At 47.0% G+C, this 23,100-nt stretch overlaps 1 protein-coding gene across 10 annotated transcripts in view; it reads left to right on the forward strand.

The window, feature by feature from the left end:
* LOC126997517 (proteoglycan 4-like) overlaps positions 1–23,100 on the forward strand; it is a 291,843-nt gene that overhangs the window by 263,065 nt on the left and 5,678 nt on the right. For 6 of the 10 annotated variants that reach the window (XM_050858650.1, XM_050858651.1, XM_050858652.1 and 3 more), the window contains 3 exons: positions 5,401–5,543; positions 7,175–7,369; positions 7,957–8,101. In XM_050858650.1, coding sequence (XP_050714607.1) covers positions 5,401–5,543; positions 7,175–7,369; positions 7,957–8,101 — 483 coding nt within the window. Of the gene's footprint in view, positions 1–3,611; positions 3,777–4,112; positions 4,135–5,400; positions 5,544–7,174; positions 7,370–7,956; positions 8,102–17,411; positions 19,168–23,100 lie in introns of those variants that run through there. The other 4 variants (XR_007752168.1, XM_050858649.1, XM_050858656.1 and 1 more) reach the window with 3 other exon arrangements.

The following is a 23,100-nucleotide window of genomic DNA, read 5'->3' on the forward strand; positions in this document are numbered from 1 at the left end:
GAGGTGTGGATAGCGTTGGAGGTGGAGGTGGAGGTGTGGATGGTGTGGCTGCCCTGGTGGGGGTTATGCCGCCAGAGACTCCTTGCTGAGGCTGAAGCACAAGAGGAGTGAGAAAGTGTGAAACGTAAGATGAAGCTATATTCTCTCTCTCTCTCTCTATCTATATATATATATATATATATATATATATATATATATATATATATTTATCACAAGCGCCTCCCCAGGAAACTCAAGGTACCAGTCACTTCACTACAAAGGCCAAAGACACCACTAACTCCCTCAGTCTCTCTCTTTCCCCCTCGGCAAAGAGACTCGACTTGTGAAAAAAATGAACGTTGAAGAAAAAAAAAGCAGTGTTCATCTCCATCTAAGGCTCGGTGTTCTCGTTTGTGTCGAGGTTGATGGATCGTGAGGAATGGCAACACGGGATTGACATGAGGCAGAGGTCAACTTTTTGCCCTCGTGTAGCAGGCCGGAACCGAGCAAAGCCACGTAGTAATTGAGTTAGTCAGTAATTGAGGATGTATACGATTACTTACACGGGTAATGATATTTTGGAGATCCTCATATATTTAAAAATAACTACAACCCATCTTTTTTTTATAATGTGCTATCTATGCAAACGAAAACCTACGTCAATATGAAACTCCTTGGTCGTAAAAATGCAGACAAACACGATTCTAGATGCATTGCCATAACGTGTGAATCATGTCACGTTAGACTGATGGATGGTCGCAATATTTGGGTGGTAGTCCAAACAGAAACGTCAACTCAACTAAACGATCTCGTATCAACATCATGACGTTTGTGTAACCTGAGGAGGAGGCGGCTCATGTCCTCTGTGTGTGTGTGTGTGTGTGTGTGTGTGTGTGTGTGTGTGTGTGTGTGTGTGTGTGTCATCTAGAGCAGCCTCCGCACCCACCTCTGTCGGGGACCTGTCGGCGAGAGGACGTGGAGGAGCGGAGGGCATTGTGACTGGAGGGTGTCGGGGCGCTCGAGGAGTGGGCCGATAGTGCATGAAAGGCGTTGAGGAGGACGGGAGGGTGACGGAGGGGTGAGAGGGGCCGAGGAAAGGGTAAGGAAGATGGCAGAGGGACGGGAGGAGGCCAAGGAGGAGGAGGGAAGGGGTACACTTGTAGTGGTTCGTCTGGTGGTGACTCACCTCGCTGCCCCTCCCATATGCCATCCTCCCCGCTGGCCTGCAAGACTCCTTCGGCCCTCTCTCTGCACCTCCTCCCCTCTCCCCATCTATCCTTCACAATACTTCTTTTCCTTGTCTTTTTTCGTCTTTTAACTCAGTAATGTCCTTGGTTGCTGCTGGTGTCTTTGTCACTCTTGTGTAATACTGAATGTGTCGAGAAGATGGGCCCACAGCGGGACACACTTGCAAGGCGCCACAAACAATTCAATTTAGACTCATTATAAAGCTTGTCGGGGGACGAGACGGGGCTGTAGACGTCCTGAAGCATGAATCAACAACAGTAATCGGTGGGGTGGCGACGGGCGTGGGTGGTGGGTGTTTAGTGTGCAGCTGACGCGTGGTGATGGGGTGGGTGGTGAGTGTCAAGTGGGCAACGGTGGTGAGGTGACAGGGTGGAGATGACATCATTGTGTTTAACGGGCTGTAGAGGTGTAGTGAGTGGTGTGTGCCCGTGTGGTGGTGATGGCGGCGTGGTGGGCGTGGAGGAGGGTTGTGTAAGACGGTGGGAGAGGAGGATGCAGCTGCCGGCGGGGGCGCGGGGGGTGGGGGGATGATGCACGTCTCCGTCCAGTGTGTGCTGTGTGGTGTGGTGACCCGTGGGAGGGGAGGCAGCAGCAGGGAGTGGGTCACGCCATTGTGCCTTACAGTTGATGTGAGGCATGATGTCACTTTCCTTCCTTGAAATTCCGTCCTCAACAGTTTCATCACACAATACTTGCATGTTCCATCCCTCCTTCAGCTTAGCAAAAGAAAGTGCAATAAAAAAGGGATTTAAATGCCATTGCTGTCAGTATGCTTTCACTTTTTTTAGAACGCTGCTGGTGAAAGTTGTCATGGTTAATGTTTAATAAAATATATTTGATCGTTTATCGAAGTGCATGTCATCGAGTTGATAGAACAGAAGCTTATATGGCAGAATAAATATGGTTTCATGTCGATGTGTGGCAGAGTAATGGTAAAAGGAAAACAGCTGCCGGTTTTGCTATCACATAATTCATTTTAAAATCATTACAAGTGAAAGATGTACCCCCCAGCACTGGAGGCAAAACACACCCTGGCTGTTAATTACGTGAAGTATTTACGGCCGTGCCTGCAGCCGTGGCCGCCGGGCATGGACTGCTGCATCACCGAGCAGCAGCGTCGCTCACACCTCGTTGGCTCGTTAGCCGCGCGTGGCGACCATTTTTGCACATGTCGGGGTTTTGCGTGCGTGAGTGTAAAACTGTCGTGAATTAAGTTAATCTTTGTAATCCCGCATTAAGAGGGACAAGGTGTGAGTGAGAGGCGATTGTGAGGAGAGACACGTCTACAAAAGTGGATTGCCTCGTATGGCATGTCTTCGTTTTGTAGTCAAGAGAAGCAACTTGGATATGTGATTTCAACCGTTAATGATAATGTGTCAGCGCAAAGCCTTATTGAAAGAGATATATTGTCAATAATGTTGAAAATAATTCATCATACTAATAGGAAACACCTTGGTGATGACGAATCTGTCTCTTTGATGCCTTGTTGGGGAAAGGAAACAATGCAGTGATTGGTGGTGATGTTCGCAGCGCCATATTGGGAGAAGAAAACAATATATCGATGATAGTGGAGAAAGGCGTGCTTACGTGACGAGTCTGAAGGAGAGAGTTCCTGCCTCGTGCCCACACCTGGCCGCCGAGATAACAACCACCTGCTCTGGTCGATCACAGATAGAGGCAGGCTCGTTTTGCTCGCACATTTTCCTCGTTGCAGGAAGTAGCGAAGGGGAGCGGGAGGACACGGCGGTGGGAGAGGAGAGGGTAGGATGAGACGGGCAGATGTGGTAATGTGTTGCTGGCAACCTGCTGCTCCCAGGGATGACTCACTCCCTTCCCATACCATACGTTGTGGCCCTTCCGATCTCGGCCACGCTGACCCGCCCCCGCCCCGCCAGCCACCGCGAGATTGTCCTTCCCTCTCGCCCTGCAGCATCACTACAGGCTGACGATGCTGGAACACGAGGGTTGATTTAGTAGGTTTGCTGTTCCCTGGCTGTTGCAAGGCAAGCTAGTGGGAGCACAGGGAGGGAGCAGCGTGTTTAGGGAGGAGCGGTAGCGAAACCGGCAGCTCGTGGCGTTGCCTTGGGCGGATGTCGAGGCCACATGACCCGCTCACGCCACCCCGGCGCTAAGGTCGGGCCAGGTGTGCGCTTCCTCCGCCGTCTGGGATGCGCTAGACTGAGCAGACCGAGGAGCAGGCCGCCCTCGAGCGTCACGCAGCAGGGGCGTGAAGCTGCTGTGAAACCATCGGTGTGTAGGACTAAGAACCGATACGGCCCAAATTGGTCTGGCCGAAAAAATTAGGAAAACTTCTCCAGAACTCTGAGGACCGTTGGGGTTGCCAGGCGGGCTGAGAGAAAGCACGGCGGCGGGGCGGGTGAGGCGGCGGGCGGGGGGAGGCAAGCACCGGAGAGATGTGCATTCGCGGCCCACACCCGACAGTGCAGGCGCCGGCGTTGCTCGCCTCCCCGCGTGATCAGAGTGCCTCCAAGGATACCTACTGTGCCTTCTACTACTACGGCTGCTGCATGAATCGTGCTGAACCAGAGGTTGATATCACGGGTGGTTAAGCTGGCTAGTTTTTTGGGTCGTGAGATATGATTTTTTTTTCTATGCCCGGCTTGCTTGCAGCTTCCCATGAGTGGAAACGACGCCCTGTAGCATGATGGCGTCACAGATGACACTGCATTGAAATATATGGTTAGTGTGACGCGGGCGAGTAAGTGAAGGTGCGGGTGTTGGGGCGACTAACAGGACAGGACATAACGGGTGGTGGGAAGGGACGGGACGGGACGGCTGGGAGACACCGCTGGAGGACAGTTGTGCCACGCCCACGCCTTGGGTCCTCTACTCACCATGTGGCTTGCTCAGATGTGTTCCTCTCTCCCGGGATAGCCTGAATGAATGGTATGTGATACATGTGTTCTTACGTCAAGTGAAAGAAATACCGTGTGGCCCGCCGGCGTGTTGGTAACGCTGTGTTCACTCCGCCGCCCGCAGCTGCTCCCCCCACGGCGCCTCCAAGTGGCAATGTTTCGTGTACGCCTCACACTCGGCATACCAATCATACCTTAGTTATACCAGGAGTGCTGTAAATAAACCGTGGCCTGAGGTCTTACATTTTCCTAACACTTCACGTATACACTAACCCACCGTGGAAACAGAGCATTACTCCACGCCAAAAAAATGAACGGTTTATATAATCCGATGCGACTGATTAAAGAAGAGAGAAAAATGTCATCCCTTTTTTTGTGTCTAAGGTCACCGCCGTTGTCACCTCACCCCGCCGGGTCGCGCGCGTGGCCCCGTGTGAGCCGAGGCGTTGAACACCGCCCGCTGCGAGGGGTTCGTTTTGGGAGACAGGCTACTTAATCTGCATCTTGAGTGGCTGCTGACGAGGGACGTGCGTGGGAGAGCAGCTCTAAATAGAACGTTGACTTTTTTTTTGCATTTGTGATTTAAAAATACTTCGACACTCCACTTTCTTGTGTTGGTGCTGAAGAATAAAAAAGGCGTAGATAGTAGGAAGACTCAAGAAACCAAGTAGTAAGAATAACGAAGTAAATAGTCATACGAGAATAATTCTAGTAGTAGCAAAACAGCAAAAATAAAGCAAAAGGAGGGGTCATTGTGTGCCAAGGAGGGCGGTGTTGCCTCACAAGAGCGACCTTCACACTGCGCCGCATCGGGGACTCATTAGGACGCAGAACAGAGCCAAGCAAACGAGGGCATAATAGGACAGTGTATCCGTGTGGTTAAAGGCCGTGTAATAGACGCCCGCCGCTGTGAATTAAGTCCTTGGTGCTGTGTTTGGTGGTCTCCACAGTTCTTTTTTCCTTGTGTTGGGCGGTGGAATTCTCCTTAACGTTATTATCTTTCCCTGTCGTCCCCGCTATCTTGTGCAAAGTTAAAATGGTTGCATCTGCTGTCCAGAGTGGAGGGACAGATATGTTGATGAAAGGGTCAGTTCATGGCTCACTCATCCTGAAAATTACACCCTCACATTACAATTTCCTTATCTCAAGCTCGTGAATATGTGTGTGCAGCGAGTTTACACACCAAATCTATTTATTGAGAGTCTTAGTATTGTGAGGTACAGAGATTTGTTTATTTTTAGTGCTTTTTGTGTGTGGCATTGTTGCTGACCGGTGTTTTTTTTTGTGTGTGTTTCAGGTGACACGGATGGTGTAGGTCGGTGCCTGGTGGAAGCAGCGCGCAACACTGGCTCTGACGACAACATCACTGCTGTGGTAGTGTTCCTTCGACCCGTGGCCACCATCATGGAGGAGGAGGCGCAGCGCATCGCCCAGGGACAGGTGAGTTACGGGGCAGGTGCTGAGGCGAGGTTGCTGGGCCATGGATGTAGGCGTCCCGACAAGCACGATCCAGTTGCTGTTCTGTAACTAATCCTGCTTGGAAATCACAAAATAACACTTCCATCTCTTACATACCATAGAGCAAGTGTATTGCCACCGGTTCGTCATTACTTTTGAATAATTAGTACTTTTCGCGGTGAATTTGTGTGAAACAAAATTTATGTAACGTTAATATTGTAGATTTTGAAGATGATTATACGTATAGTTTATCATGCTGCTAGGTCCCGCCCATTGGATGGACATACTGAATCAGATTATCCAAGAGTGATACTCATAGCTAGACAAAAATTACAGATACTCGCCTTACCTTAGTTTTTCATTCTTAATAATGCTACCTAAGCAATGTTTTATCACTCCCATGTTCCCCGCCCCGCCCTCTCCTGCCTTCCCTTCTACACCTCTCCACTAGCATTTTGACCAGTCTCTTCCAGTTAACTACTTTCTTCCTACCTTGGGTAATCATGCCCGTTATAACACCTTTACTTGGCACCATTAACAGTACCATTTACATGCCACTCACCCTCGCCCCGTGGTAGCCCCGGGGAGGGTTGAAGCAAGGGCCGCTGCTAAATTCCCGGGGCTGTGTTCCAGGGCGCTCCCTTCGACCTGCGGCGGGGGCCATCCCCCGCCACCCTCTTATGATTCTGGGTTCACCAAAGTTTGGGTATTGGCGGCCCTTGCGAGGTCACCGCAGATTGGCTCAGCAGGTACAGGTTGTGCGGCTGCTGTCTAAATGCCTGTCCTGGATGGTCCATAAACCCCCTCCCCCTCCCCGCCTGGCCTCGGCTGGCTCTCGGTGCCTCCACAACCCGCAAAACTTTTCCTTCACTTGTAGAGTTTTCGTGTTTGTCCCCAAGCTTGACGATAGTGTCGTAGTTTTATCGGTTTAGTGTCTTGTTCATATTTGGAGGAAAAGTGTCGTGCCGCCAACCACACCAAAGCAGACCCTCCCTCCCCCCCTCACTGACGCCTGCAGGAAGTAGCTTCGTTTTGCAGCACCCTCCCCCCACACCACACTACATCGCCTCTAAATGTCCTCAGCCACTATACATATATAAATTTCTCCTTCGCTGTACTTAATCCGAATTGCAGTCCACTGTGTTGAGATGTATCGCCTTTGACATACGATTAAAAGGGAAGATTAGACACTTCTCACGGCGGCTGGATTGAGGGAGTTAGGTCACTATAACTTAGCGTCTGTGAAGTATATTAGTGGATTTGGTGTTCAATTAAAGTTTGTATTCATGTAGTTATAGTTGAAAGGATAAAGATTAGGCACTTCTCGCGGTTGCAGAATTCAGGGGGTGATTCATGGAGTTTGGGTTCTGCAATTTAGTCTCTTTGAAGTATAGTAAACAGTTAATGAGGTGTTCTATTGAAGTTTGCATTCGTATAGTTATAGTTTCAAAGACAAAGGTTAGACACAGGTTAGCAGGATTCAAGAAGTTAGGGTACTGTAACTTAACATCCATAAAATATATAAGACAATTAGGCGTTCAGTTGATTCTCGCATACATATAGTTCTTCACACTACCTGGCGGGGATGGCTAACACAACAGATGTCCATACAGGTGCCCGAGCCCGTGCCCGAAGCGGTGTTGTGCAAGGACTCGACACCGTCCTCCATCAACGCCATCTTCACGCCGCCTGTCAACAACCAGTTCGACCCCAACAACGAAACGCCCGCCTTCAACTTCTACGACAACGACCTTCCTGCCAAGATGGACACCGAGGAGGCCGCCACGCCCGCCTCTTTGGGTCTTCAGGTGAGAGAGAGAGAGAGAGAGAGAGAGAGAGAGAGAGAGAGAGAGAGAGAGACAGACAGTGAGGGTAGGCTAAGTTAGGCAACGTTAAGTTACGTTAGAGAGAGAGAGAGAGAGAGAGAGAGAGAGAGAGAGAGAGAGAGAGAGAGAGAGAGAGAGAGAGAGAGAGAGAGAGAGAGAGAGAGAGAGAGAGAGTTAGTTTATGCTAAGTTAGGCAAGGGTAAATTAGGTTAGGTTATAGTGAGAGAGAGAGAGAGAGAGAGAGAGAGAGAGAGAGAGAGAGAGAGAGAGAGAGAGAGAGTTAGGTTAGGTTAGGTTATAGTTTGGTTAGGTTAGAGAGAGAGAGAGAGAGAGAGAGAGAGAGAGAGAGAGAGAGAGAGAGAGAGAGAGAGAGAGAGAGAGAGAGAGAGAGAGAGAGAGAGTTAGGTTAGGTTAGGTTAGGTTATAGTTTGGTTAGGTTATAGTTTGGTTAGGTTAGAGAGAGAGAGTGAGAGAGAAGTTAGGTTAGGTTAGAGAGAGAGAGAGAAGCAGACAGACTAAACATTGCCCTTCTTTTCTCTAACCATCCTCCTTTCTCCTGACCCTCGCAGATGCAGCAGGAGCCCATGGAGGGTAGCGAGGCGCCTAACCTGTCCGCCGCCCGTGACTCCGACTCCGACGAAGGTATTGCCGCCCAGGGGGACAACGAACAGGCCTTCAACCCCCACGAGGCGCCCACGCCCACCGCCGAGGAGGGTGAGTATGCAAACTAGACTGTAGACTACGCGATGCTACGCCCAAACCTCTTTATTTTATCTCTTTTTTTTCCTGTTGTACACTACCAGACTTGCGTATCAATAGACTGGTTCGCCGTTGTTTGTTTGTTTGTTTCTCTCCATTTTGTTGTTCTTTTTTTCCTGTGATTTGTTTTCTTTGCTTATAAATAGACATGTTCGCCGTCCTTTGTTTTTGTGGTTTGTTTGTCTCTCTTTTGTTTTTTCTTTTTTCCGTTTTCTTTGGTAATCCATTCGTGCGTGTTATTTCGCTTACCATCCGTTCTTCATTTTTTTTCCTTCCGCCGTTTGTTCTGCTCGTTCTTTTATATTTTTCTTCATTCATGCATGCAATTTCTTACGTTCCGTCCTTCCTTCGATCGCTCTTTCCTTTCGTTCTTTTATATTTTTCTTCATTCATGCATGCTATTTCTTACGTTCCGTCCTTCCTTCGATCGCTCTTTCCTTTCGTTCTTTTATATTTTTCTTCATTCATGCATGCTATTTCTTACGTTCCGTCCTTCCTTCGATCGCTCTTTCCTTTCGTTCTTTTATATTTTTCTTCATTCATGCACGCAATTTCTTACGTTCCGTCCTTCCTTCGATCGCTCTTTCCTTTCGTTCTTTTATATTTTTCTTCATTCATGCATGCAATTTCTTACGTTCCGTCCTTCCTTCGATCGCTCTTTCCTTTCGTTCTTTTATATTTTTATTTATCCATGCATGCTCTTTCTTACGTTCCGCTCTTCCTTCTTTTCCTCCGTCCTTTCTTCCGCCTGTTCTTTTTTTCACATTTTTCTTTCTACCTTTTTCCTCCTTGTTCATTCGTCTTCAGGGGCTAAATTATTGCGTGTTTTCATTCCTTTGGTCTGACCTTGATCGCCCCCGCCTGCAACACCGCCTCTCAGACCGCTACAATACCACCACAACTGATTCTTAACATGGAGAAGTGGAAAGTGTAGTTGTGCAAAATAGTAGTGGTGGTGGAGGGAAGTGGTCTCCTTTGGTTAGTCTCTTGTTGCTAACTTGACGATAGGAGTAAAAAAAAAAAGTGTAAATATATAAGTAATGCACTGAGAAAGAAAAAGTCCACCTGGCAACTCCATTTTTATTTTCGTATATATCTTCTGTATTTGCGTGTATGTATCTTGCCTCCACCATCTCCTTCCGTCTTTCTTATAAGGTAACTCGTCCACCTTTTCTGTAAATAAAATCTGAATAAGTCCTCTAGTCTCGGCTGTTTCAAAGGTGGGCGTGTGACCTCCGTAGGCTTGTTTACTCGTGTTGTCAAAATGTTATGTCTCGTTTGCAAGTTCAGTCTAGTCATGGCAGCGTTGTAGTTCTTTCCTTCCTTCACATCATCAGCCTCCCTTCCTCCCTCTGTATTCCTTGAATCGCTTGCTTATAATAAAAAAAAATTGCTGGGGAGGTATTGTGAAGCATGACACTCGCATACGAAAAACCTTGTTACGCCCAAACACGGAGGGGAAGAAGGAAAAAAAGAATATGTGTAAGTATGTCAGACGCCCCTGGTCCAAGGTCGCCCCCACCAAGCCTTCAAGTCCCTCAAGCGACGAAGCTCAGCCCACGCATGGCACTCACTGACCTTGGCTGTCGTGGTGCCTGCGTTCAAACACACACACACACACACACACACACACACACATTCACGCACGCAGGTTCAGCGCTATCGTGTTACATGTTCTTGGCGTCGAGTTCTCTGTGAATAGTCATGATGTAGACCAGATGGGACGCCTATTTCTAGTGTTCTGTTTCTGCGAAGTAAAATGGTTATAGATGTGTAATTATACCAGCTTTCCATCCCTTTTTCTATTTTTCAAGGGGTTCATTATTCATTGTTATGCCTTTACGTTTTCCTAATTAATTATCGCTCTTAATCAGTAACGTAATTAAAGAAACCTGACCTGATACCAGTCTACAATATCGGTGCTTTATTTATAAGGATGCGGCTTTACATAGTAGTTGTGCTTCGATAGATTGAGCGATGTATCTTTTTTTTGCAATTTTAAAGTTATGCGTCATTGGAGATTGCTTAAGTGTTGATATAGATACGAGTGTTAACAGATAAAGAGAACATTTTCTTGTTTCTTATCGTTTCGTGTGTCTGTTAGGGATTGTGTGTTTTTATTTATTTAGGAGAGGAGGTAAAGGAGAAGAGATTGGGGGAGGTGAAGACACAATAGGAAAGATGAGAGAAATAAGAATGTGTGAGTAATAAGTGTTTATCTACATATGGGAGAGAGTGGGGAGAAGGCGAAAAGGGAAAGCAAACTAATTATTAAAAGGAAGGAGTATATAATTTTACGGGTGGAAGAGAGAGCCTGACGTTTGAATACATGTGACCTGACCCCATCGTTCCCCTACCCCAGCCCCTCCCACCCTGCACCTACAATCACCTCACGTCACCTGACTTTACCTCTCTTTGTCTTAAGGGGAGTAGCACCGTTGGCTTCGGTAGCACTGCTTGCCACCTGACCTTAATTAGACAGCCACACCTGAACCCTAATCTCAAAACCACTCTCCTTTTCTCTGATGATTGACCTGGCCTGTCCTCATCCCTTCCCCCTCTGTCTCCTCCTCCCCCTCATAGTCACTTAATCTCTTCCTTCACTCCGCCGCGCTTTCATCATCTCCAGCCTCCCTTCCCTCTATGTCTCCTCCTCATACCCGCCTTACCCTCCCCTTTCTAGTCACTTAATCCACTCCCCCGCCCCCCCCCCCCCCTCTCTCTCTCTCTCTCTCTCCCCTATCCCTTCATCTTCTCCAGCCCCGCTCTTCTCAGCCTTACCTGACCCGCCCTTATACCTGAGTCACCTGCCTCTCACCTGCACCCTAATTACCCCGCTGATACGAAATTTTATTCACTTTTTTATTTTATTTGTTTATCTTTACCTGTTTTTTCAAGTCTTTAAAGCGTTTTCTATATAGTCACCATGTTTTTTTTCTTTTCATTTTCGATAAGAATACGATGATTAGGATTTGTTTAAGTATGACGGCTTGTTCGTGTTATTATTATCTACGGAAAGAGAGGCTGAACAGTGATTAAAAGGTCCATTGAGTAAAAAAAATGAACGGTTCCTTTGTATAATGATAATAGAAGCGATAATGATCAAATATTAGTTCCTGAAGTGCCCTGTTTCCTATATCCATCTTGTCATTGCTTGTCTATTAGTGTATTGAATAGTTTAGTGTGGGTTGATCATGGCTCTTTCCTTTTTCTTTTTTTTTTTTTTTACACTGCACTTTTTTTTCTTCCTTTCCTCCTCAAAAACTCATCAATACTGTGAAGAGTTGTCAACCGCCGCCGGCACCGTTCACGCCTCACTCCCTGGCCATGAACCTCAGTCCGTCCGACCGTTGTCTGTCCGTTCTTCCCGAGTCGGTTGGCGTGACGATTTTTTTATTATTATTTTTCCTTTATTTTGTCAACGTGACCTTCCACTCTTGATCGGCCAAGCAAGTGGACGGAGCTTCCCTGGGGTGGAGTCAAGATTCCACACTCGCTTCCTGATTGTATTGGTTCTAGTTATGTCATTTTACCTACTTTTAATTATTTTCCATTTTCTTCGTTGCTTCGGGAAGGCTTAACGAGATATGAATTTGTTTTTGATTGTCTAGATTCTATGGCCGGTTTTCTCAGACGCTTCCCACTCTCACATCAACAACTTCCAAAGACCGAAATTGAGATGAATCGCGTTCTTGTGAGTGTTTTCTTACATTCACGGTACAGAAACTTTGTCATGCTGTCACCGGGGTCATAAAACTACCCATGGAAATGCCCACACAACCTCTACGAAAGCCTTATCATGTGTGTGTGTGTGTGTGTGTGTGTGTGTGTGTGTGTGTGTGTGTGTGTGTGTGCTTGGACGCTGAAATGTTTAAGAAGCCGGACATATATCGTGAGGTTCTTCCCCCGTTCTCTTATAATCAGGTTTCAGTTCAGTTCAGTTTCCTTCCGTGTGAGTGAAACGGGCCATGACGCAGCGCAGATCGAAGTAATTAGTCCACCGGGTTGTCATGTTTTTTGTTCCCTGTTTTTGTTCTGCCGCTGGTCGGGTCGTGGGGTAAGGAGGGATGGGGGGAGGGGAGGAGGGAAGATAGGCACGCCGGTTGATTTCCTGATGAGGTGAACACTGCAGCAACGGGCGACACGCGTGATGAGTGTTGCTTTTCCTGAACCACACCCGGAAGTCATAAGAACATAAGAACAAGTCGCCCCTACACGTCACTGGAGTCATGAAGGAGTTACACAATAGTTCAAAGGGGAAGAAAGAGACCCAGAAAAAAGTGTCTTAAGTTCATCTCGTGTCTTTTTTGTGATTGACGTGACCTAATTATTATATATGATTTGTAACTTGGGAACAAAACATGCGAGGAATTTTAATGAACGAAAAAATATATGAATGACCAAAAACTGAAAGAAAACATTGAAGCATTAACCAAAATTAGACTACTCCCATATTTTCTCTTTTTTTAATTGGATTGGACACAATTATTATATATGATCTGCAACTTGAGAGAAAAAACATGCAAGCAATTTTAATGAACAAAAAAAAATGTAAATAAACAAAAAGCTGAAAATGAAGCAAAATTAGACTGTCCCCTATTTTGTGTAGTTTCCATTGTTTCACTTCCAACCCTTTGTTACGAAATGTGTTGTAATGTCTGTTCTTGGCCTTTGACAAATGGGAATGGGTCACACGTGCAGGAATGTTGAATAGGAGAGCCACACGCAACCCCTAATATAATAGTTGGCGTGGCAGGGTGGAAAGGGACCTCGCTCCTCGTCACTGGTAGGGGTTAGCAAGGGAGTGGCCTGGGAGTGTATATATACGTATTAGGTCAATATTGTCAGACGCTTCCGCTTCTCACATCAACTATTTCCAAGGAGATCAGTCGGGTTCTAATGAGTGGTATTTTAGGTTCGTGATACAGAAGAAGGGGCAAAAACGATCCTTGGAAATGCCCAAAATTCCTATGAAAGTCTTGTCAAATGTGTGCTGGGGCGCCGAAATGTTTGAGAATATGGTCTGTAGCCTCTGAGATGGGTTAGCAAGGGAGTGTCTCAGGGGTCGAAGGAGTGTGGGGATTAGGAAGGTGTGGTATGCTGCCCCTCCCCTCCCCAATATCCCCTCCACACAGCTGAACACAGGCGGGGCTGACCTCCCTGTGCCGGCTGTTTATCATGCGGTGCTTCACGGAAAAGTGTGTCACGACTGGCTCGTTGAAGGCGTTACGACGAGGGTTGCAATTTGATTTAATTACCCTGTTCTATATTCCTGTATTATTTTAGGGGGGAGACGTCTTAAAAAGTTTCTGCTTCGTTAAGGTATGATTTTTTTTTTTTTTTCAACAAGGGTACATAGGTATAGAACATATTAGAAAGGCATAGAACATGTTAATAGGGCATGTTTTGTGAGTCTGGGAGCGGCCCTTCCTTTAAATGTTGCGTGAGTATATCCTGCACCGGCTAGATTAACATTAACCTCTCTCCTTTGGCCGCTCATTTATATTTGGTATCATAGGAACTTCTGAACTGGCTTTATTTTCTGTTTGTTTTACCCTTGAGTTGTTTCATCTACTGTAAAGTGTAATAACCCCTCTGCCACAATTTTCCTTCCCGGCTTTACACTTATCACAACTTTACATCGCTTCGGAACGGTCCCTAACATGGCGAGTATAGCGACAAATAATCATGTTCCTGAAAAATCATGATTATTTTCAGATTGTATGGGAAGAAACCACACACACACACACACACACACACACACACACACACACACACACACACACACACACACACACACACACACACACACACACACACACACACACACACACACACACACACACACACACACACACACAAAAAAAAAAAAAAAAACTTCCTAAATAGAATGTCAGCTAATTCAACAAAGAAAATAACAAGCAGGAAAAGATTCTCGACTGTATGGACACGTCATCTGTATTTTAATCGCTGTTTTCCTTCGTGGGACCAAACAAAGGTGTGTGTTCGTGTGTGTGTCGTCCATGGTGTCGTGTGTACGGTGCAGTGGCGGTGTTGCACTCGAGAACCTGCAGCGCCGCACCTGACGATCGATGCAACCCGCGGGACTTCAGGTCACAGGGCATGTGGGGGACACAGCACGATTGTTATTCTCGATCGTAGGAATGCTGTTGCGACTATTGTTTCGAAAGCGTAGTAGAAAGCAGAATAGCGTTAGGCACTTTGAACGCCGTGTTAGTATTTGTTAACTGTTGTGTGGCTAGTTTGGCTTTTTTTTTTTTTTTTTTTTTTTTTTTAATTCTTGCGACGGAGTTAATTAGAAGTGTTGGGTTTTCACGGTTAATTAAATCGACGTATTGCACTAGAAACTCAGTCGTAAGAAAATATATAGAAAGGTCAATAAAACCAATTAATCGAGGCTTCAAAAACAGGTCAAAAGGGCAAATCATCCACATTACTGTTAATTAATACTTGTACGAAATTAAAAGGTCAGGCGATACCATAATATCTTGAAAGTTTAAGAGAAAGCAGACTATGAGAGAAAGTTGCAGTCACTAAGTATATTATAAAGAAACGTAAGTCTACTAGTTAGCAACCATTACGGCTCTTTAGCTCTAATTAACACAACAGTACTCCAGGGCAAGTGAAATGAAGTAAATATAATAAAATGCAGAACAAAATGATGTGAAATTCCGTAGAACCGGCAGAGGAGGAGAGCGAAATAGATAGGTGGATAGATACATAGGGAAAGAGGGAGACAGTGTAGCGTGCATCATAGCAGTTTATAACAATGTCCTTCATAATAACCAAAATTGATATAACGTAACGACCCGGTAAACAGCCACTTCTCGTCCTCCTCCCCGTTGCATGTGCTCCATCAGAGGCTTAGATTACCGGCCTTATCCATGCGCGAAATGCCAATGAACTGATGGCAACGGACGCGAGCCTGTTTTTGGTTGCCTCGCCGTTTCCTTGATCTTTCTTCCGTCATGGTGAAACTCTCGCACAAAATAGAGGACAAAAATGATTAATGGAAAAAAAAGTGCTCGCTCGCTTCACGGTCGCTGCTGCAAACTCGCTTCGTGGGGATGATAGGGAGTTTGATAGTGTTTGTTTTGTTGTGAATGTGACGATGGAGATTTGCGTGACGTTGGATAAGGAATAGAACGACGAATTTCAATAGAGGAAGTGAAGGGGAAACCAGACTTTGAACCATGGAGAGAGAGAGAGAGAGAGAGAGAGAGAGAGAGAGAGAGAGAGAGAGAGAGAGAGAGAGAGAGAGAGAGAGAGAGAGAGAGAGACCGTGGAGGGATGAAGGGAACATTAAAGATACAAAAATGGGATGTATTAAATTTAACGAGATACTACATAAAATGACACGTTAAGGACAGCAAGAAGTGAAGTGAAACAAAGCGTTGGAGGAAGGACTCGTGGTATGGCGGGGCATGTCGTGACACTAACATAAGAACATAAGGAAACTGCAAGAGGCCGGGTGGCTGACAAGTTCTGTGAAATTTATGAAGCACAGGATAGGGGAGAATAAGACAAGTTTAACGACAGCAAGTGAAGTTAAACAAGGCGTTGAGGGGAGGATGGTCATGAAGGAGAGGGGCAAGGCCATGGCGTGACGAGTGGGTGGAGACGGGCAGGAAGAAGGGAGGGAAGAGGCAAGGAAGAGGACGCAGTAGTCGCCTCCTTTGTTATTGTGGCGAACCAGACCACGTGGAAAGATGCCTCCCTCGCCATCCCCTCTCTCCTCCTCCTCCTTCCCACGTTCTTCCTTGGCCATTCCATCCTCCCCTCCGGCTCCACCTCCCTCTCTCCCCCTCCTTCACTCCGTCCTTCACCTGCCCACCCTCCCGTCACACCTCACCTTTCCACCCCCCTCCTCTCCCTTACTTCACTTTCCACCCTCCGCGTCTTCCTCCCCCCCCCCCCCCACCACCACAAAACATGCCATCTTCTTCCCCCTCCTTTGCCCCACCTTTCTCTCGCTTCCTCCTCCTCCTCCTTTAACGTTCAGCCCCAGTCACTCCCCGCTGCCTAATCTGCCTCCCTCTTTCCCCACGCCCATCTCCTCCCACTTCAATCCACTTCCTTCCCTCCCCATCCATGTCTCGGTTTTTTTGTTTGTTTGTTTGTGGTATGTTAAAGAGGGTATGAAGTAGCTGTGAACACGTGGCTAAAAGGCGGGTTAGAGTGATTATGAAGTTTGTATTTCTCTTTCTTTTTTATTTATTTTTCTCAGCATCGACCTCGTATTATTTTCTTTCCTATTTTTCTCTTTTTTATTATTTTTCTTCAAAGGTAAGGTGCGTTCGTTGAGGGTAACAAGGCTTAGCGGGACACATGGCGACGGGTTCTCCTAAGCCTACAGCTCGGTCAGGTAGACTTGCTCCGCGCCCTTTCTCTCCCTCTACGCCGCTCGCTGTTTTCAGTCATGGTCACACCGCGTCCGTTGTTATTACCTTACACCTTCCTTTTCATGGCCAAGCCTCCTCTATCATACTTGTCATCGTCTATTTTTCCTTGTTTCCTTCTTAATCCGTCCACGCCTCCTTCTTGCCCAAGGCTCCCACACCCGACTGATCCCGTGTGAGGTCCATCCCCCTCAGCCCCAGTTTCCCTTCCGCTCCCCCACCCCCACATTGCTCCACCTCATTCGGCCGCAACCGCCCTCCAGGTGTTACTAACTCCTCAGGGAGAGTGGTCAGAGGTCTTGTGTCTCTTTCATCTCTCATCTCGGCTCATTCAGTGTCGCGGTGCTCCCCTTGTCGGACGCCGCTGATCAGCCTTCCGATCGAGTGTGCTGAGTGTGCTCATTACTCCCGCGTTGCCGCCGTGCGTGGATTGTTACCTAGCTGTGCCGCGGGGATATTAAGGACACTAGAAGACCGGCTGGAGTCTTGAGAGGGCTTCTGCTCCTTGGTTAACGTGATTAGTGAGAGCGACGTAAGGACGTGCGTGGCCAGATACGAGAAAACTTTCATCTGCCTCTGTGCCTCCGCGTGTGTTTGGAAACTTATCGTATTTATCCTGACACTCAACCCGCCTCGCAGTGCTTCAGAACGATATTTGCAAGCACAGGCATATCTGCTGGAGGAAGGACTTGCCCTGTGTTGTGGTGTGTGCGTTGGTCGGGGTCAAGCCGCCAGTGTTAAAAAGTTGTTGACAATCAAAATAACTGTTTGGTGCCACTCAATATAAACAGTCTAGTGCCACTCCTATTATACGTCTCTAATAACATTATTTTGGAAAGTGATTGTGAGTGCACGGCGTGATGGCCAGGCACAGAGGCTCTCGCAGGAAAAACAAGCCAGCAGCGGGTCATGGCAACCAGATCAAAAGTCAGGTGACCCGGAACGAAGACGAGACCGCTGCTCTAGACGAAAGTCAGACGGATTCCGCTTTGAAGAGCAAGTCAACCGCAGGGAGCGGAAGCCAGAGCAAGGAGGAGGCCGGTTCAGAGGCCCCATCGCCCTTGACAACCGGGAAGGGCAAGCGTCACGGAGACTTGATCACTCGCGAGTTCCCATCCAGTGAAAAGGGCTCGGAGCTTCTGCCTTCTAACTCATCCCATGACTCCGCTGTCTCCTGCTGCGACGGTGTGTCCTGCAGCTCGCCGTCGCTCGAGACGTGTTCTTCAGAGAGTGGCTGTGAGCTCCATAACACCAAGAAAATTGTCCGGTTTGATTTTTCCTCCCACGACTCTGAAGAGACCGACGACGATGTCTTTTCGGGATGCCTTGGGCGCAAGAATATGAGGAGGAGGCGCCAGAGAAGGTACAAGAGGAAGATGCTGAGACAAAAGCGAGAGCGTGCAGTGGAAGGAATGGAGGGCCAGGCGAAACCTGAATCTGAAGAAGCTGTAGATGCCAGGAAGGAAGAATCTGAAGGGGCAGGTGTGAGCGAGGAAGTGTCTGGAAAGGCTGAAACAAATGAGAACAAGGAAATGTCTGAAGCTGTAGACGTGATCGAGGAAGTGTCTGGAGAGGCTGAAGTAAATGTGATCGAGAAAGCGTCTGAGGATAAAGCAAATGTGAGTGAGGAAGTGTCTGGACAGGCTGAAACAAATGAGAACAAGGAAATGTCTGAAGAGGCTGAAGATGTAGGCGAAGAAGTCTCCGGGAAAGCTGAAGCAAACGAGGAATTCCCTGGAGAGGCTGAAGTGAATGTGATCGAGGAAGTGTCTGAAGATGAAGCAGGTGTGAGTGAGGAATTGTCTGAAGAACCTGAAGATGTGACCGAAGAAGTGTCTGGAGAAGATGAATCCAATGCAAACGAGGAAGTGTCTGAAGATGAATCCGATGCTAGCGAGGAAGTGTCTAAAGATGAATCCGATGCTAGCGAGGAAGTGTCTGAAGAACCTGAAGATGTGACCGAAGAAGTGTCTGGAGAAGATGAATCCGATGCAAACGAGGAAGTGTCTGAAGATGAATCCGATGCTAGCGAGGAAGTGTCTAAAGATGAATCAGATGTGACCGAGGAAGTGTCTGAAGAAGCTGAAGATGTGACCGAGCAAGTGTTTGGGAAAGCTGGACCAGAGGCAGCAGAGGAAGTACCTAGAAAAGCTGAAATAAGTGTGATCGAGGAAGTGTCTGAGGAAGATGATAGTGAGGAAGTGTCTGAAGATGAAGAAGTGAATCAGGAAGTGTCTGAAGGGGAAGATGTGACCGAGGAACTGTTCGGGGAAGCTGTAGTACAGGTAAACGAGGTGTCTGAAGATGAAGAAGTGAATCCGGAAGTGTCTGAAGGCGAAGATGTTACCGAGGAACTGTTCGGGGAAGCTGTAGTACAGGTAAAGGAGGAAGTGCCTGGAGTAGCTGGCGCGCAGGCAACCGAGGAAGTGCCTGGAACAGAGGCCGTCGAGGAAGTGATTCAGTGCACGGCTACACCAGCTCTAAGCGGCGCGTCGAGGATGCAAGAGTATACCGTTCTTATCAATGACAACCTCCTGAGCTTGAACGGGCCTGCAGTGAAGGAGGTGAAGCACATACTCGACTCTACAAATGACGATGACGGTGAGGACTATCAGATTCTCGAAGTATTTTTTAGTTCTGCACGCAATTACACTTCCGCCATTAGAGGCCCCAAACCTAAGCGATAGAGAAGGTTCGTTGCCACGCACCCTCAGCCATTTCGTGTAGATTGAGATATATAAGTTCCGAGATAGTGCGTTGAGAGCGAATCTAGTAGTAGCGAAGAGGAGGGGGAACTCGCAGAGGCACTCGCTGAAAATGACGATACTCGCAGCTCTTTAAGCGAGGACGTTGCCTCCCCTAAGAGTGAAGGGGGTCCTGGTGGTTTTTGTTACGATACCTGGGAATCATCAGATAGTAGTAAAGGAGGGAGATGGGTAAAAGTCACCTTTGGTCCGTCTGTGTTCACTGATTCTAAAGAGGAGAAAGTAAAAAAGGAAAGTTCAGAGGAGGACTCTACCTTAAGCTCTCTTAGCGATGCTCTGACCGGAGGATGTGCTAGACATGGATAGCGAGACGCGGGTGGCACATGAGGCTGAGAAAACTGCTAGAAAAAAATCGAAAACTATATATTCTAAAAGTGTATATCTGTGTGTGTGTGTGTGTGTGTGTGTGTAAGCGTTAGTTTGACATGACTGGGCAGGTTTGGCGTGTGGCCCTGACATATATGGTGGGCGGAGAGTGCGTGTGGGTGTGTTTGGCAGGTGTGAGTGGGCGGGGTTGGGTGTGTGTCTGAAATGTGGGCAGACAGGTGTGTTGGATGTGACTGACGGCGTGTGTGGCTGACAGGTTTGGAATCGTCTAATTTGTTCATTCATGGTTTTTATTTCATTTTCCTTTAAGTTCTCGTGTCTTTCAGTTACCATTCATATCACTCGCAAGTTTCCCCATTTGTTTCTCCCCAGGCCTGTTAATCTCCTAGAAAGTCGATCCTTAACTGCCCAAGTGCCTCGTTTTGCCAATCCCTTTACTGTAGAACTTCTTAAACAACAGTAGTTTATAATAATGTCTTGAGTAGTTTCGCATTTAAATAGATTGGAGAGAGAGAGAGAGAGAGAGAGAGAGAGAGAGAGAGAGAGAGAGAGAGAGAGAATTTGTGTGTACTGATACTAAAAAAATAACCTAAATCACCGAGATCATATTACACCAAGTCGTTAAAAGACCTCCCATTGCTTTAATTCGCCATAGTTCATCTATTACCCCAACTAAATACCGTTATAACAAAGTAAAATAGTGGCCCAGTGTAGAGAGACGACCCGGCGCCCCAGCTGGCATGGGTTCGTATCTAAGGGGTGACTTCCATGAGTGAGGGTTATTGATCGGGTGGTCGACTGTGGTTCTGGATTCGTGCTCCCCTCCTGTCTTACGCGCTCCACTGCTGCACGTGTACCCTGGCCTGGTCGCGTACCTTCTTATCATGCGAGAATTTGCTTGGGTTTGGCACGCGACCGAGAGAATTCAGGGTAGTGAGTGTATGGATATACGCTGGCTGTTTTTACTTCTTGGAATTCATCGATTTTCGTGCTTACTGTGCGTTCAGGGTCCTGGTTGGAATTTTCTTATTCATTTCGCATTTCCCTGTCATTACTTCTTACCTAGGCTGCCACCTCAATTTTTTTCCTGTTTAACGTTTATGTATTTGCAAGGGGTCAAAGCACATCTGTGTCAGAGTATAATGTTTTGAATTAACGTAGGCAGGTAGCCACAACCGCGCATCACCTGCCTCGACCGTTGAAAGAAAGCAAGGGAGAATGGGAAGCCTTACTGGTGTATCCTAATTCCTCCACGCTTCGCAACACTTACGTAATGTAGCTGCTATGTAGTCCCACCGGTTTTAAGGCACGGTGCTCGTACTGCGTCAAGAACCTAGCTAGTGCAGTCTCCCGCCGTTAGTGTGAGTAATCCATCGTGGAATAATTAAATTTGTCCAGGGAACGTTATAGTAAGGCTGTCTGGTATGTATCCCGTTATGCGGTGTGCAGAGTGATGGGCAATAACCGAGCTTGTCATTAGCTTTGATTAGACCTAAACGATCACGTAATTAGTGCTTGCAGAATGAAGGCTATCATCTTGTGGCATCATCAGTAACCACTATCGTCGTCTTGCTTGTTATTAGTGGCTCGTGGAAGCTCGTGTTTTGAACTGCACGAAATATAATGAATTATTAACTATCATCACCGTCATCATCATTAACATTATATCTGCTAAATGCCTTGGACACTGAACTGAGCTGCCATCCCCTCGTCTCTTGGTCTGACCGGCTGCCGCTCCACATCGAGGGCCACATTCTCAATCATTTCGGCGCCCAAGCACACATTTGACAAGCCTTTCACAAGAATTTCGGGCATTTCCATGGGTAGTTTTATAACCTTGGTGGTAGTTCGACCCTTCCTCTGTACCATGACCCTAAAATAATACGCATTGGAACCCGACAGATCTATTTATTGGCGTTTGAAAATAGTTGTGTGAGGTAGTAGTGTCTGAAAGTACTATGAACCCTGTGGCTGTGCTGAGCTAAGAGTGAAGCAGCTTTAAGAGAGGGAGCCAGGAATGATTAGCTACATACTTGATCGGTTACTCTACGGTAGATATTCAAAAGCACTCGAGCCGGTACGAGCAGAACGCAGACGCCATTACACACACATAGTAATCTTCCATACAATCATACTATCAAACTAATTATATATTTTTCTCATCTGATAGTGATGACTCATTGAAACTCCATGGACATTGCTCTCATGCTGTCTGTAGTATTTCCACTTATCCTGCATGCCGTATAGACCGATATATGGCCAAATGGAGCTGCCACGATAATATACTGAGCTTATTCTTGGTATTATAAGAGAATTGAGTATGGCGAGTGGATTGAATCTTTCGTCTGGCAGCCCTGTACTCTGAGACCGGTAGACAGTGTTGCTAGTTGCATGGTTTCTAATTTCTCAAAAAACATAATTTTCGGTCAGTTTGAGATGCTGTATGCTTCTATGGGACATCACTAGGCCTATTAGTGAGCTATATAGGCCAGTTGAAAGTAGGGTAGCAGCAGAGGGAGGTAGAAATGACAACTAGGTGACATCTCTAATTTCTCAAACAAGGCATTTTCCATTCATTTTTAAAGTACCCAATGCTTGCACGGGACATCCCTAGACCTGCTTGTGAAGCCTGGGATCAATTAAAAGTAGTGAAGCAGCAGAGGGAGGTAAAGATGATAGATAGGTAACGATATCTACAGCCGGGGCCCCGCAGTCAGCTGGCCGGTGCGGCAGTGTACCCTAGACCGCTGTGAGGGAGGGTGTGCAGTGCCGTGTCCTGCCTTCCATGTGTGTAGAGCCAGTGTCATATGTGTTGTAGAGGTTGTGGCCGTGAATTCCTTGTCCCTGATTGGTATTGGTGTTTCCAGTGGGTGTGTAGTGGTCTTGCATGCGTCCGACGTCATATTTGGTCTATGGAGTCCACGTATTTTCAAACTCGTGGCTCCTTTCTTTGTGCTTTCTATTGATGTTTCTGCTGGGCGTGTTCTGCTGCTTTCCATTTCATATAATTCCTCACTTCAGTCTACGCATTTCAAACTCAATGGCGATTTTTTTGTTTTCTATCGGGGTTTTCTGGTCCTTGTATCTCCACCATTATCAAACTTCTCTTCCCAGCTTCATGATTTTCAACTTAACTGTCTCTAGCTCTTTTGCCCCCGCCCATTATCCGCTTTATTCCCTATTCTGGTTCTTCCTCTCTGGTCCTTGTAGCTCCTCTATTCCCAGCTTCAGGATTTTCAACAAAAGTCTCAGACTCTTTTTCCCCCATATTATCTCCTTTATTCCCTATTCTGGTTCTTCCTCTCTTTGGTCAATCTCCCCTCCCCTACAATATGTGGTCAGCCTAGTAGTTCAGTTTATGTATTATGGCTGCCCCTCCCTTATGTGGTTATCCTCAGTTCAGTTTATGTATCATGGCTGCCCCTCCCTTATGTGGTTATCC

Source organism: Eriocheir sinensis, chromosome 12 (assembly GCF_024679095.1).
Source record: "Eriocheir sinensis breed Jianghai 21 chromosome 12, ASM2467909v1, whole genome shotgun sequence".
NCBI classification, from domain to species: Eukaryota; Metazoa; Arthropoda; class Malacostraca; order Decapoda; family Varunidae; genus Eriocheir; species Eriocheir sinensis.